The 15,645-nt window shown below is 38.6% G+C and overlaps 1 protein-coding gene across 1 annotated transcript in view; it reads right to left on the reverse strand.

Moving 5' to 3' along the window:
- SPATS2 (spermatogenesis associated serine rich 2) overlaps nt 1-15,645 on the reverse strand; it is a 149,369-nt gene that overhangs the window by 15,035 nt on the left and 118,689 nt on the right. Inside the window, exons 6-8 of the mRNA XM_026000253.2 lie at nt 14,423-14,684; nt 12,146-12,325; nt 8,873-9,008 (exon numbers count right to left, since the gene is read on the reverse strand). Of these exons, the coding sequence (XP_025856038.1) occupies nt 8,873-9,008; nt 12,146-12,325; nt 14,423-14,684 (578 nt within the window). The remainder of the gene's footprint in view (nt 1-8,872; nt 9,009-12,145; nt 12,326-14,422; nt 14,685-15,645) is intronic.

The raw sequence follows: 15,645 nt of genomic DNA on the forward strand, positions 1-15,645 counted from the left end.
ACTAAGGGGAAAGACTGGTAAATGTCTGAATGTTCCGTATCTCCTTCCCTCCTTACCAAGACTTTTTACTATCTTCACATTTGCTCAACTTATTCTAAAGCTTTTATGTAATTTATTTAGTTGCTCAGAACAGTTTTTCCTATAGTATTATCATTCATATCTCTAAGACATATTGTATGTCTATCATTTGAAGCAAGCCCTTTAATCTTTTTTTTTTTTTTTTTTAAGATTTATTTATTTATTCATTCAGAGAGAGTGAGAGAGAGGCAGAGACACAGGCAGAGGGAGAAGCAGGCCCCATGCAGGAAGCCCGATGTGGGACTTGATCCCGGGTCTCCAGGATCACACCGCAGGCTGCAGGCGGCGCTAAACCGCTGCACCACCAGGGCTGCCCAAGCCCTTTAATTAAGATGATTAACATGTAGATTATTGATTCTAGCTATTGCCTTCCGTATTCCTTGGTACCAAAAATTGTCAACTATCATTTGCTTATGGTTGTAGTTATATGTTGTCATTTTATGTCGTTCTAATGTTATAATGGAAACACATCTCTGGCAATTCCACAGCCAATTATTTTTTTAAACATTTAATTTATTTATTTGACAGAGAACATGCACTTGCACAAGCAGGGGGAGTGGCAGGCAGAGAAAGAGGGAGAAGCAGGCTCCCTGCAGGGCAGGGAGCCCAACATGGGGCTCAATCCCAGGACCCTGGGATCATGACCTAAGCCGAAGGCAGATGCTTATTAACCAACTGAACCACTCAGGTGCCCCCACAGCCAATTATTTTAAGGGACAATACTCTAAACTACTCAGTAATGTTAGAAAATATTTGTACTTGATTATATTTGCTGAAAACTTAAAACTTGTTTATTCTAACTCTACTAGCCAGTCAAAGCAGAAATCCAAGCAAAGCCAAAGCAAACACCTTTATTTCTCTGAAGACACTTACACTTCCCTCTTCTCATAAAAACAATCAAGAGAGAGAACCGTCAGTAGTTTTTATTGGCAGAAAATTAATGACATCTCAAGTTTTACAGAACCCCGTACTCCCAGCACTGGCCTTGGTAGAATATGGTACATATATATAGGCTCAAAACAGAAACAAAAAACCTCAGTTAGATAGTAGCCAGGTCATCATACTGAGTTGAAAAAAGAGGTAGAATTAATTAAAAGAACTAGCTTATTAAATCAAATTTGGATCTTATGAAAATTTTGGTGGGTTCTTCTTTTTTTTTAAAGATTTATCTATTTATTCATGAGAGACACACACAGAGAGAGAGAGAGAGAGAGAAGCAGAAACAAAGGGTGAGGGAGAAGCAGGATCCTTGTGGGGAGCCTGATGTGGGACTTGATGCCCAAACCTGGGATCACACCCTGAGCCAAAGGCAGAGGCTCAACCACTGAGCCACCTAGGTGTCCCTGGTGGGTTCCTCTTTATTAGGAGTCCTTTACAAAGCATGTAGACATGTGATTTCATATTTTAACAGTCTCAAGTAGCTTTTAAGAAGTTAGGATGTGAATATAAGCTGAACACTTGGAACAGGCCCTCAATAGATTACTGTTTTTGCTCTTTCCCAGTGCTAAAAAAAAGTATCTCAATTATAAAGTAATACTACAGACCACAGAACTTGAGGATATTTTACAATATATTTAGGAAAAAAAGAACCAGTAGCAATCTAGATTACCAAGGAGTTTATTATTCAAGTTTCTGGTTGGTAAGGAAAAATGGTTAGAATATTAAGCCATCTAGCCAGTAGCTGACTAGATCCTCATGTGAAACAGTATTGTTTTTTTTTTAATCCTGTCTCTAAAATTATGATAGCAATGTCTAGAGGGAGATAAAGACTGAAAAATAAAGGCAAACAGAAATACCTAGTAAGAACCAGAAAAAGGAAGCAGAGTATAGTAGAAATGTGTCACTTAATACCAAGTATGACTTTGGGCAAATTATTTTTTTCTGTGCCCATCTTTCTCATCTATAAAATGAGTATAATAGTACGAGTGATATTGTTAAACAGATTATAGAGGTATGTACATAAGAGCTTCTGACATACCATAACAGCTCAATAAATGGCAGCAACAGTTATTATTCTAATTTCTGTACTCATCTTGATTCTGCAGTTTCAGCACAATATATATTTAGTAAGATGCTTTCATATTAACTTTGGTCAATTACTACACATTCCAGATCCACTGTCTAGAAATTCTTAAATGAACACATACACACCCTAACACAGTGTAGGCAGTTATAGAGAGGTGAATCAAAGGTAACTTTAAGTGAAGAGATTATATTACAAAATTACACTATGATTACAACTATTAAAATTATGTATGCATGTAGATGGGCGACACAAGGGAACACAGAAAATAAAAAAATTAATTATGGGTTAAGTTGGTAGAGTTACATGACTTTTATTCCTATTTTTAAAAACTACTGTTAAAATGATGGGATATATAGTAAACATAAGGAAAAATGGAACCTTAAAAAAGGAAAGAAAAACAAAATTCAGATTCCTTTATCAAATGCTCCCATTTTACCTTGGTCTCCGACTTCATCCCCTATTACTTTCAACCACCGTCCCCTTTGCTGTAGCTGTGGAGTCCCTACAGGTCCCTTCTGTGCCCTTGCTTAGATCAGATCTCCTAAATGCAGTGTTCTCGTCCCCTCCTTTCTGCCAGTGTAAATTCTATCTGATGTTCAAGGCTTAATAATGATTCATTTCCTTTAAGAAATCTTTTCTAATTGACCCCTCTCCATTGTAACTTTCCTTTAATCTTCACACCTTCCCCGCAACCAGGATCCTACCTGAAGGATATGTGAATCACAAATTCACTGTAAGTTGTCACTTATGAAGGATGACTTAGGGCTTCTCAATTACAAAGTAACATTTGGGTGGACTATTTCTTCTTTTAGATTTATTTTTTGAACTAAAAAAAATACTTATATAGGCTCAGTCTTTCATAGGCTTAATATGGCTCATAGGCTTATATAGGCTCAATACTTTCATAGGCTCAGTCAAAATCTTGGTCCTCCTCATTCTAACCCTGTTCCATAATGACAAAATTCCTTAGTCCCTAAATTTCCTCTGTTACATAGCCTTTATAAACGCTGAGAAGGAAATAATACATGTGACAAGTACCAAGTCTCTAGCATTGTTCCTAAGCTTTAGTGAGAAGTGGGCTATCAATGATAAATGGGATGACAATCATGGGTCCTGGGAGCCAGAATACAGAGATTCAAACACTGAGTCTGCAACTTATGATGTCATTAGACAAACTGCTTAATCTAAGACTCACTCCCTTTTAAAATTTTTTTTTTATTTATTTATGATAGTCACAGAGAGAGAGAGAGAGGCAGAGACACAGGCGGAGGGAGAAGCAGGCTCCATGCACCGGGAGCCTGACGTGGGATTCGATCCCGGGTCTCCAGGATCGCGCCCTGGGCCAAAGGCAGGCGCCAAACCGCTGCGCCACCCAGGGATCCCCTCACTCCCTTTTAAACAGTAAAGTTGAATTTAAAATTCCTACTTTGCAGGACAGAAACCTAAATAAATCAGATAAATAAATCAGATAATATGACTGGATATGTTTGGTAAGTTGTAATTTTCATGTGTTACTAGTTATTTTCACAGATGGTTAAGGAGTTAAATTTTTAAATTAAAGAAGATTGAAAACCATGCAAGCCTAGGCCTAGTAGTATCAATGTACTGTATATGCAAAAACTGAAGAATAATTTAAAGCTATGGAGTGGTATGGACATTTTTTGGTAATACATTATTATATTAGCCCATTCCTTTCTTTCTATGCTTTTTACGAATTAATGAAAATGTTTTGGTTCATAAAATAATACCTAAGTTTTCACTATCTTTATATGGACTTTAAATTTAAGCATCTAAAAGCCTTAGGTAAGACTATTGGTAGCTTAACATGAGAGGAAAAGGGAAACTCGAACAAAAGGAAGTAACTTTTCTAGGTGAATGACGAATCAGCTAGGAAAAATTTCAATCTTAAGCACAAACATATTGACTTTATGTGTTGTAGAATTTCAAATTTCTTATCCATATTCGCCTTTTAATAAGTATCTTCTTACTCTTGATAAAAGAGAAGTTTTTATTTAAAAGGCAAGTTGAGGGGATCCCTGGGTGGCTCAGTGGTTTAGCACCTGCCTTCGGCCCAGGGCGTGATCCTGGAGTCCCCGGATCGAGTCCTGCATTGGGCTCCCTGCATGGAGCCTGCTTCTCCCTCTGCCTGTGTCTCTGCTTCTCTCTCTCTCTCTCTCTGTATCTCTCATGAATAAGTAAATAAAATCTTAAAAAGAAAAAAAGGCAAGTTGAGTGGAATTCCTGTTGGCATTTTCACCAACACATTATGTGACAATTGTCCAAAATAATTTACCTACTTTAGCTTCATGTTCCATTCCCTATCCTGTTCCTTAATAGCCTAAAACCTAAGTCAACGAATAGCTCCAACAATGTAAGGCAGACAAATTTTATGTATGAACAAGAAAAGTAAACTTGGGTCTAGAGATGATTACTGGATATCATCAACAAAACAGATTTTAAGTTTTATATACTGGAAAGCCTCTGATTTTATCTTCCTACAGGTTTGTGTCAGCTTTCATTTGGCCCCCAAATGAAAGCAGTTATCCGTATTAATTCCCCTAGTGCCCCATAAGGGGTAATGTAATCTTACCGCTGCAAATTTGTTAAAACGCTTTTCTTTTCTTTTATACTATAACCAATACAAAAAAATGGCTTCCTAAGTGACATTAACTCCAAGCTCTGGTTCAGTGCCAAATGGAGTTAGCTCACCTGCCAATTATATCTTGAAGTAGCAACACAAGGGGCATTGAAATAAGGTAGTATAAAACCCAATCAGCCAGAGAGAAGGGCACCAGCAGGAAAGTGCAGGTAAATCTCTTTCCTCAAGTTAAAATGACATGGTTGCCACGTCTGCTAATCAATCCTAAATATATAGTTCCCGGGCAGGAAACCGTTTCATTTGTCATTTATTGAAGGAGGCTCCCTTTGGCTGGGTTCCATGTCAACAGGAACTCACAAATCTCTCTCCCGGAACTGTGTTTCCTGATTCAGGCTGGTTCTGAATAGAATCAGATCCTGTGACTAAGTAATCAGTAAGCTAAACAATCATGGAGACCAGAGGCTTATCAAAGCAAAGTTGTGATGACCTACTCTTAGCTCTTTTTTCTTTTCAAATGAGTCAATAATATCTGATATGATAATAACCCAGGGCAAAGGATTTGGTGCTTCCTCCCGGAAGGTTAGAAGGAGTAGAAACCAATTACCTAGAAATATTTCCAGAAGTTAGAGCTTAACCTAATGTAAGTCTGGGAGAACTGGTTGGATTTAGAGAAGTATAAAGATACAGAAAAATATATTAGGATAGAAAAGTGGCAATAACAATTATATGGAAGAAAAAAAATAACAGTTATATGGAAAAGGAAATGTGAATGTTAAGTCTTGAGACAAGTAATCTGGCTGAAGTAAACACATATGTAAGAAAAACAGAAGATACGACATTAAGTTTCTGGCTCTAAAACCTAAAAGGGAAAACTCAGGATTCGGGACAAAGCATGGGTAGACTAGCAGATGAATTATCTATCTTAAAAGTACTTTGGTTATGATGATTTAGTGGACCACTGCATATTTTGCAAATGATAAAAGTGGGTGTCAGCAACTTTTGGAGGCTTTATTCTACATCTCCATTAATTCACCCCCTCTTCAATTCCACAGGAGGACTGAATCTACCGATACTCCCTCTATCTCGTTTCTTGTGGCATGAAGTGACCAATCTGGTTTATGAACAGAAACATGGCTGAATATGACCACAGACAGGCAAGATAATGGATGGTTGGGAAGAGGAGTGGGGTAGTTCTCTCTATTCATGAACCTCTCCTCTCATATTTCAGATCTAGGTCAGTCTTACAAAGAAGCAAGGTAGAGGAATGGGAGAAGATATTTGCAAATGACATATCAATAAAGGGCTAGTATCCAAGATCTATAAAGAACTTATTAAACTCAACAGCAAAGAAACAAACAATCCAATCATGAAATGGGCAAAAGACATGAACAGAAATTTCACCAAAGAAGACATCACATAGCCAAGAAGCACATGAGAAAATGCTCCGCATCGCCTGCCTTCAGGGACATACAAATCAAAAAAACCCACAATGAGATACCACCTCACACCAGTGAGAATGGGGAAAATTAAAAAGACAGGAAACAACAAATGTTGGAGAGGATGTGGAGAAAGGGGACCCCTCTTGCACTGTTGGTGGGAATGTGAACTGGTATAGCCACTCTGGAAAACTGTGTGGAGGTTCCTCAAAGAGTTAACAATAGAACTACCCTACAACCCAGCAATTGCACTGTTGGGGATTCACCCCAAAGATACAGATGCAGTGAAACGGCAGGACACCTGCACCCCAAAGTTTATAGCAGCAATGTCCACAATAGCCAAACTGTGGAAGAAGCCTCAGTGTCCATCGAAAGATGAATGGATAAAGAAGATGTGGTCTATGTATACAATGGAATATTATTCAGCCATTAGAAACGAGGAATACCCACCATTTGCTTCAACCTGGATGGAACTGGAGGGTATTATGCTGAGTGAAGTAAGTCAACTGGAGAAGGACAAACACTATATGGTTTCATTCATTCAGGGAATATAAAAAATAGTGAAAGGGATTAAAGGGGAAAGGAAAGAAAATGAGTGGGAAATATCAGAGAGGGAGACAGAACATGAGATACTCCTAACTCTGGGAAACGAACAAGGGGCAGTGGAGGGGGAGGTGGGTGGGGGAATGGGGTAACTGGGTGACAGGCACTGAGGGGGGCACTTGACAGGATGAGCAGTGGGTGTTATACTATATGTCGGCAAATCGAACTCCATAAAAAAAATCCAAAAAAAAAAAAAAAAAAAAAAAAGAAGAAGCAGGGTAGACAGCTTTAATCTCCAAAAATCAACCTAGCTGCTTGACTTTCTACTACTTTACTGAATTTGATCCTCAGGGCTTTTCTTTCTTCTCTCTTTTTTTAAATTAATTAATTAATTAATTAATTAATTTATTTATTTTTTAAAGATTTTATTTATTTATTCATGAGAGACACACACAGAGAGAAAGACAGGCAGAGGGAGAAGCAGGCTCCATGCAGGGAGCCTGATGTGGGACTCAATCCCAGGACTCCAGGATCATGCCGTGGGCTGAAGGCAGGCACTAAACCACTGAGCCACCCAGGCCGCCCTATCTATCTATCTATCTATCTATCTATCTATCTATCTATCTATTTAAAGATTTATTTATTCATGATAGAGAGAGGCAGAGACACAGGCAGAGGGAGAAGCAGGCTCCATGCCAGGAGCCCAACACGGGACCCCAAGATTGCGCCCTGGGCCAAAGGCAGGCACCAAACCCAGGAGCCACCCAGGGATCCCCTAAAATTTTATTTATTTATTCATGACAGACAGAGAGAGACACACACACACACAAGCAGAGGGAGAAGCAGGCTCCGTGCAGGGAGCCCGACGTGGGACTTGATCCTGGGTCTCCAGGATCACACCCTGGGCCGAAGGCGACATTAAAACCGCTGGGTCACTGGGGGTGCCCAGGGCTTTTCTATTTTCAAAAAAAATCCTTTACAAAACGCAAGTACCTCCCTGGAATGGAGTTATGGTTTCACTATTAGTTAACACTTAAATATAAAGTAGTTAAAACAGCTTGCCCTTTTTTTTTTTTTAAGATTTTATTCATTTATTCATGATAGAGAGAGAGGCAGAGACACAGGCATATGGAGAAGCAGGCTCCATGCAGGGAGCCCGACGCGGGACTCGATCCCAGGACTCCAGGATTGCGCCCTGGGCCAAAGGCAGGCACCAAACCGCTGAGCCACCCAGTGTTCTAAAAAAACAGAAGACTATATTTCTTCCCCCAAAAGATTCTATAATCAAATACACTTGAGAAACAGCATAGTATAGCTTCTTGTAGATTCACAGTGCACATCAGCATTGAAAAACCAGATAAGAAGTCCAGGAGTAAAAATTTTTCAAAAGCATTTTCAAACCTCTTTACCAAACCCTATTTCCCCTACAGAACACATATTAATATACTTTAAGATAGTATTATTTATTTATTTATTTCTAAAAAGATTTAAACATTTATTCATGAGAGACACAGAGAAAGAGGCAGAGACACAGGCAGAGGGAGAAGCAGGCTCCCTGCAGGAGCCCAATGTGGGACTTGATCCCCGGACCCCAGGATCATGCCCTGAGCCAAGGGCAGATGCTCAGCCACTGAGCTACCCAGGCATCCCAGGTGAGTATTTTTTAGAACACAGTTAAAGAATACAAAATTAAAACAAATCAATGACTAATAATAAGGCACAAAAGAGATAATTATGGCAGGTTGCATTAGGAAGGATGACAGGAGGCAGGTAAGCAAAGACAGGTCTTTCCTACTTCATTACTTTGTTCAAACTCATCATGTCATTTGTTGCAGGTTCCTGGTTTAAGAGACAGACCTTGAAGTAAGGATGCAAGACTCATAATTATTTGTCCTTTTCCAAACACTATCAACCTCAGACCCATTCCTAGAACATAATGACTTCTCTGTACCACTGATTCCTATACTGTGACCAAAAGGAGTTGAATGAAAAAATAAAATTAAAAAAAAAAAAAAAAAAAAAAAAAAGGAGTTGAATGAAGCAGAAAGCTAAATATACCATAGGACTTCTAAGTTTCTCCCTACTATAAAGAACAATTAAGAGACAGGAATTAAAGAACGTGGTGAAGGGCTGCCCATCTTCATAAGTGATCCTTTTTGTGCCAATGTGATCCAATGCAACTTAACTTACCAGCTCTGCAACTCAGCAAAAGCTTGTTTCATTTTCTTAATGGAAGCATCCATCTCTTCTTTAACTACAACTCGATACCGTGCAAGAGACACTGTGCAGCGCTGGAGGTCTTTCACAGACTTTTCAATATTGGAACCTTGAGGGGAAAAAACCCAAGGATTAATATTAAAAAAAAAAGGAGCACAGATAACTTGAAGGGTAGATATGAACACCCACACACGTAAAGTAACAAATGTCACGTGGACTAAGAATGTTCCCTGAATGGCCACCCTCCTCAACAAAAAATTGATGTTTTCATAGATTAAAAAAAAAAGTATCCTAGCCAAGATGGAGTAACAGGAGTTGGATTTATCTCCCTGTTTTAAATAACACATACACAAAGACAAAACATATGAAACTAGGTTTTTATACAACAGGCAGTAGGCAGTACTTTTTCCCTGAGAAAACAGAAACAAATGAAGGGAGGCCTATGACTGCCCCAATTTACTGCCATGAATGTTTCCAGGCTGCAACGCAAGGAGGAGAAATCCTAATCTAATTGAGGGGACAGAGTTGAGAACTGGAGAGGCCCAGGCGACTAGAATTCTAAGGTCAGAATACTGGAGAGGAGAGCTACACACAAAGATGAGGAGACTGTAGAGATCACAGAGCATTATGAATGCATTGGGGTGAGGAAACTACCTGAGACAGGAAAAAAAACCACTGGAAAGAAACAGAGAGAACAATCTCAAGACTTCACCCAGGCCACAAATAGTTTATGTTCACACCAGCCAGAATGGGATACCAGTAGAGCACTTGGAAGGGTACTGCCTCAGCAATGAGGCAAAATTAGCTCTAAAGGCTGCTCTAGTTCCACCTAACAACAAATCTTCTTAAAAGCAAGCCCCAAACTGTTACCAAATAACAGTCCCAGAAGAAATCATAAGAATACTTAAATAGGGCGTCTGGGTGGCTCAGTCAATTAAGCATCTGCCTTTGGCTCAGGTCATGATCTCAGGGTCTTGGGATTGTGCCCTGGGTCAGGCTCCCTGCTCAGTAGGGAGTCTGCTTCTCCCTCTCTCTCTGCCCCTACCCCTGCTCTCTCTCACTCAAATAAACAAACAAAATCTTTAAAAAAGTACTTAAATAAAACAAAATATCTAGCAATCGACAAAGAAAAATTCACGTCTGGCAAGCAAGAAAAAATTACTAGGCATACAAAGAGGCAGACAAACATGACCCACAGTGAAGAGAAAAATCAACTAACAGAAGCAGATTCAGAAATATCACAGATGTTCCAGGGCCACCAGGAGGCTGGTGCCGTGGGAGGGAACTCAGGCAGCTTCCCACCCCTTGTGGGTGCCCCTGTGGGCTGCCGTGCTGCCCACCTCCCAGCGTGTGTGCTGCCAGCTGATTCTGTTCTCCACGATTCAACACCCCACCCTTGGTGTACTTTAAAAGGAGTTTTGTGTGATTCTCCCAACCCCTTCATTTGCGTTACATTGTGTAATACTGATTTAAGGAAATAAACCTTTGGAATTGAAAAAAAAAAAAAAAAAAGAAATATCACAGATGTAAAATCAAGTAAACAAGGACATCAAAACAGCTAATATAATCAGATACTGTATGTTCAGGAAGGCAGAGGAAGGCATAAACATGTTAAGGAGGGACATGGATGATACTTTAAAAAAACCCCAACTGAACCTCTAGAGATGAAAAAAGACAGTGCCTGAGATGAAAAATACACTGGATGGGACAAACAGCAGATTAGAAACTGTTAAAAAAAAAAGATTAATGAATTTGAAGATAGCAACTTCAGAAACTGTACAAAATGAAATAAAACACAGCGAGCAAAAAAGGCTAAAAAAATAAGTATTTGAATAGGTACCAAAGTTTCAAAACTCTCTAAATGACAGGATTTAGTAGAATATAATTCACCATGCAGACATTACAAAATTCTCTGTAGTACAGTGTGAAGCATTATATGTGAATAAGCCAATTTTGTAGATAAAGATGAAATATACTTAACCTACCCAACATATTCTAACCAGTTTCCAAGAGTTCTACTGACCTTTCTATATTCACCAATGTCAAAGTTACATATACAAATTGATAGGTGGAATCATGGATCTAAGAAGTTTATAATGTGCCAAGATACACTTTTTCAACTTTTAAAAAAAATTCCTTCTCATCTTGGTTTCTTTCCAAATCTACTTAAAAGCTTTCAAGTCTCATCCTTTTATTTTTGTTTGACTATTTTTGATGTGCTTTTCTACACCAAGCTGAGGGTTATGTTAGATTTAAAAGGAAAGCTTCACTAATTAAACTTAGCTTGTGTGGAATAAATAATTCAATAAAGAGCTACAGGTTACGAGTATCTTTTACATTTCTATGTTTCATTTGTTTAGTGGAGTGGACCACAATGCTTAGATGTATGACACTCAGAGAGGCTAGTATCTTTAACTGTTTAATTGTTAACTGATTATTTAAATGATTATTATAGTTAAAAAAAAAAAGCAAAGAGCTACCACCAGTCAATGCTGAGCACTTAAGAGGAAACGATCTTGTTTGAAGCTAGAGTCTGACAGATATTAGTGAGAGCATGAAATTATGACGAAAAATGAAAATATTTCTTTAAAATGTCATGTCAGAGATAGCAGTGGTTTTTCCTGGTAAGTCAACCAGGAGATAAAAATTAAGGAAACGGTACAAAAATGTTGCAATAAAGCAAATAAAAGAAACAAGTTAATGTTAGCAGAAGAGTTATCTGGGGGAGCATCTGGGTGGCTTAGCAGTCTGCCTTTGGTTCAGGTCGTGATCTGCCTGTTTCTCCTGCCTAACAGGCGTCTGTACACTTTGAATTTTTCCATAAACTGGTCCTTGGATCATTAAATATTTAGAATTGTTAGGAACCAAGGTCCTCCCTTCAATTTTTCCCTAATTCCAACTACCTTTCAAGTTTGCTCAAATTTGTGGGTGGCTTCATCCCCTCTACTACTCGACATTTAGTCTCTATGTTAGCTTGACATCACAGAAGTCCTGAAATCAACATCAGTCCAATAAATTACAAACTAGTCATGAAAAAAAAATACTATCAAACTCCAACAGTGCACATGGGAGTCAGAGAGGGGTAGTTACTGCGTTAAAAAAAAAAACACAAAGAAAAAAAAACACAGAAAAAGTATTACCTGCTACTATCTTGAGACCTTATCTGTGGGAACAAGGAGATAATGTGCCCTCACTAGTCAAAAACAGATCTTTTTTCATCCTCTCAAAGGCAGCCTTCTGATTTACCTAGCTTTTTGTTGGTGGATGAGAGTGGAACATCTTCCATCCCCAGATTGGAAAACTGCAGTGCTGTGGTAGGCCTTGGAAGAGATTTGGCAGCATTCCTATTTTGCTGAGAATTCTGAGTAGACTGCATAGTCAAAGACTTGGGCTCAAAATCAGAGATGCCATTCTCCAGCGTGGATCCTGTCAAAGAAAGAGTCCAGAATTTTAAGAGTAAAATTTAGGAGTAGATCAATCAAGCAGTCTTAAGTATAAACAAATAAGAAAGGAAAAGTGTTTCAGGCAAAACTATGCCTCTTAAAGGTTGTGAACAAAAACAACTGACAAAATAGAACAAAGAACAGAATCAGCTGGATGAGGCTATGAGTAGTGTCTGGCTTAGCCCTAAACTGTATCCTGGATGAAGATGACAAGTCTATGGTAACTGATTGCTAGATAAGTTAGTTTCTTCCCTGTATCTTGGTAGCTCTGGGCACAAAGAAGTGAAGAGAGTCAACAGCACTATTTCTGATAGCTTCTGTAAGTTATGTTGAGGAAAAAAGAGTTTTACACTGTTCCAGGGAATGAAGAATTTTTAAAGCTTTAGGAAAAGGGCAAAGAGTTAGGAAATAAGAGGAGAGCTCGCTCAGAAAAAAAATGGAAGCCATGGACTGCCTTCAGTTTGAGGTCAGTATAGGTGCTATATTTTTCTCTTTTTGTGTAAGCAAACTAATCAATTAAAGAACTTCTAAGAAATACAGAATAATTCTTAAATTCTCATTACACTGATAAGGCTAGCAGCAACAGAGCAAGGGGAAATGGACTAACAAACAAGTAATTAAAACACCAACCTTAAAAAGAGATATTTCCAGAGTGCCTGAGTGGCACAGTCAGTTTAGTGTCTGACTCTTGGTTTCGGCTCAGGTCATGATCTCAGGGTTTTGAGATCAAGCCCAATGTTGAGCCCTGTGTTGGGTTCCACACACAGCATGAAGTCTGTTTAGGTTTCTCTTTTGCTATCTTTGTGCCCCTCCTGTACATGAGCACCCCACCAAATAAATCAATCTTTAAAAAAAGTAGAAGAGCTATTCCCAATATTCATCAAAATGGTGGGAAAATAATGTGCCCACCACATTATGATATGTGAATTTACAACTAACACTAATCTTAAATCTTTATTAGAAAACAAATGTGGGACTATAAAAAACCAACAGTCTACTTCTGAAAGCCATGGAATTACAGTTATTACTATATACTCCTCATTTTGTTGTCTTGGAATAATATCACTGACATCAACTCATCATCGTCATTTTCCTTAGTAAGTAAGCAATTAAAAAAAAAATCTTAAGGTTGGGACATCTGGATGGCTCAGCAGTTAAGCATCTGCCTTCGGCTCAGGACGTGACCCTGGAGTCCCGGGATCAAGCCCTGCATCAGGCTCCCTGCATGGAGCCTGCTTCTCCCTCTGCCTATGTCTCTGCCTCTCTCTGTGTGTCTCTCATGAATAAATAAATAAAATCTTAAAAAAAAATCTTGGGCAGCCCCGGTGGCTCAGCGCTTTAGCGCTCTCTCCAGGGTGTGATACGGTGACCCAGGATTGAGTCCCACGTTGGGCTCCCTACATGGAGCCTGCTTCTCCCTCTGCCTGTGTCTTCTGCCTCCCTCTCCCTCTCTCTCTCATGAATACATAAATTTTTTTAAAAATCTTTAAAAAAAATCTTAAGGTCTTCTGTAATCTCTAACTACTAAAGGATTATTAAGTTAGATTTCTACAAGACTTACTTAAACTAAAATTGAAATACGAGACAATAGAGTAAAAATTGTTATTTTTCTTGGCCTTTGATAATTACAGTTGACCTAATGTGGGAGTTGGGGCACTGATCCCCTTGCAGTTGAAAATCTATATGTAACTTTGACTCCCCCAAAACAATATCCTACTGTTGATCAGAAGCCTTACCAATAACATATAAAGTTGATAAACACATATTTATACTTTATATTCTATTCTATATTCTTACAATAAAGTCAGCCAGAGAAATATTAAGAAAGTCATTAGGAACAGAAAAACATATTTATATTACTGTATTGTATTTTTTTAAAAAATCCACATGTAAGTAGACTTACATAGTCCAAACCATGTTGTTCAAGAATCAACTATATAAAATGTGACTCTTTCACATAAAAAGCAACAAAAACTAAAAAGTAAAAGACTAAAACTAAATGTAATTTATTGATTGCTTTCTCAACTAGGAAGCCCTAGTTGAGTATTTTTCAACAGAATGCAACTTTTAATAAACTCACCTGTTCTATCCAGCATATCTGGTGTGGCAGACTCAGGATCTTCCAATTCTCTGGCATCTATTGAAAGTATCTCCATACCCTCACTGAGAGAGTCCACAGACTCAGTATCATTGATGGCACCGTTGACATGGTAACCATTAATACCACCTTTCTCTGAAGAAGGTGCAGACTGTTCCTCTTGAATGGAAACCGATTTACTGGAATCTGGCATACTGTTACTTGGTTCTGCTGCAGGCTTTGGTTTGCTTTTCTTCTTTTTGTTCTAATGATTATTAAAGATTTGAAAAAGAGAAAAGAAAAAGAAGACACCCCCCGCCCCGCAACCCACAGAGGTAACACTAGCCATCCAAAGATAATCAGTGTTATCAATTTCTCATATGCTCTTCTGGATATTGAAGACATTTTTATATATGTTGAGCTACTGACTGAAGTAACTATGTAAAATGCTTTGGATGAACTCAAACACATAAATATAAAAATTTACACATGGTAAAACCCACCATAAGCAAAATCAAAACATAAATTTTAAAATGTGAAAAAATATATCCAACTTATACACAAAAAACTAAATTTATACAGAGTTCTAACAAAAACCAAGAGCTAAAAATGGTATAGGATGTAAACATATCCTATGACGTGCAACCTCAGTCTAATAAGAGACATAAATTAAAAATGCACTGCAGAGGATTCTGGGAAGATGACAAAGAAGGAAGCACCAGTCATCTGTCTTTCTAGACAATTATTACATTGGCAAAATCTGTCTGATTTAACTATTTTGGAACTCTGGAGTCTGTTGAAGGCTTGCAATTTGATGGTGAAAACCTGGACAGTAAACTGTGGTTAATTTCAGTCAGCATCAGCTCCTGGTATAGAAGCAGTTACCCTAGGATACAGGCAGCTGTGCACCTGTTCTTGGGGGAAGCTTGCACAAATTATGGGAGCCTGGGTAGACAAAAAGAACCCTGTTCTCCAAATACTAGGGATCTGTGCTCTGATCACTGACTGCTGCTTTTGACCACAGAAGTGCAGAGGAAGAGGTAGGCATCCATTGTTGTACCTCCTCCCATGGTTGTACCTCTTTCCATTGTTGCAAGTCCCACCCCTCTTTGGCTGAGTGACTTCCAGGGGAATAGAAAGAGCAGTGCCCCAGAAAACTAACAATAACCAAAAATAAGCAAATGCTGAGGAAGAGGGGGAATCTGATTTCCAAAGTTAACACATTG

This window comes from Vulpes vulpes, chromosome 8 (genome assembly GCF_048418805.1).
Source record: "Vulpes vulpes isolate BD-2025 chromosome 8, VulVul3, whole genome shotgun sequence".
Lineage (NCBI taxonomy): Eukaryota > Metazoa > Chordata > Mammalia > Carnivora > Canidae > Vulpes > Vulpes vulpes.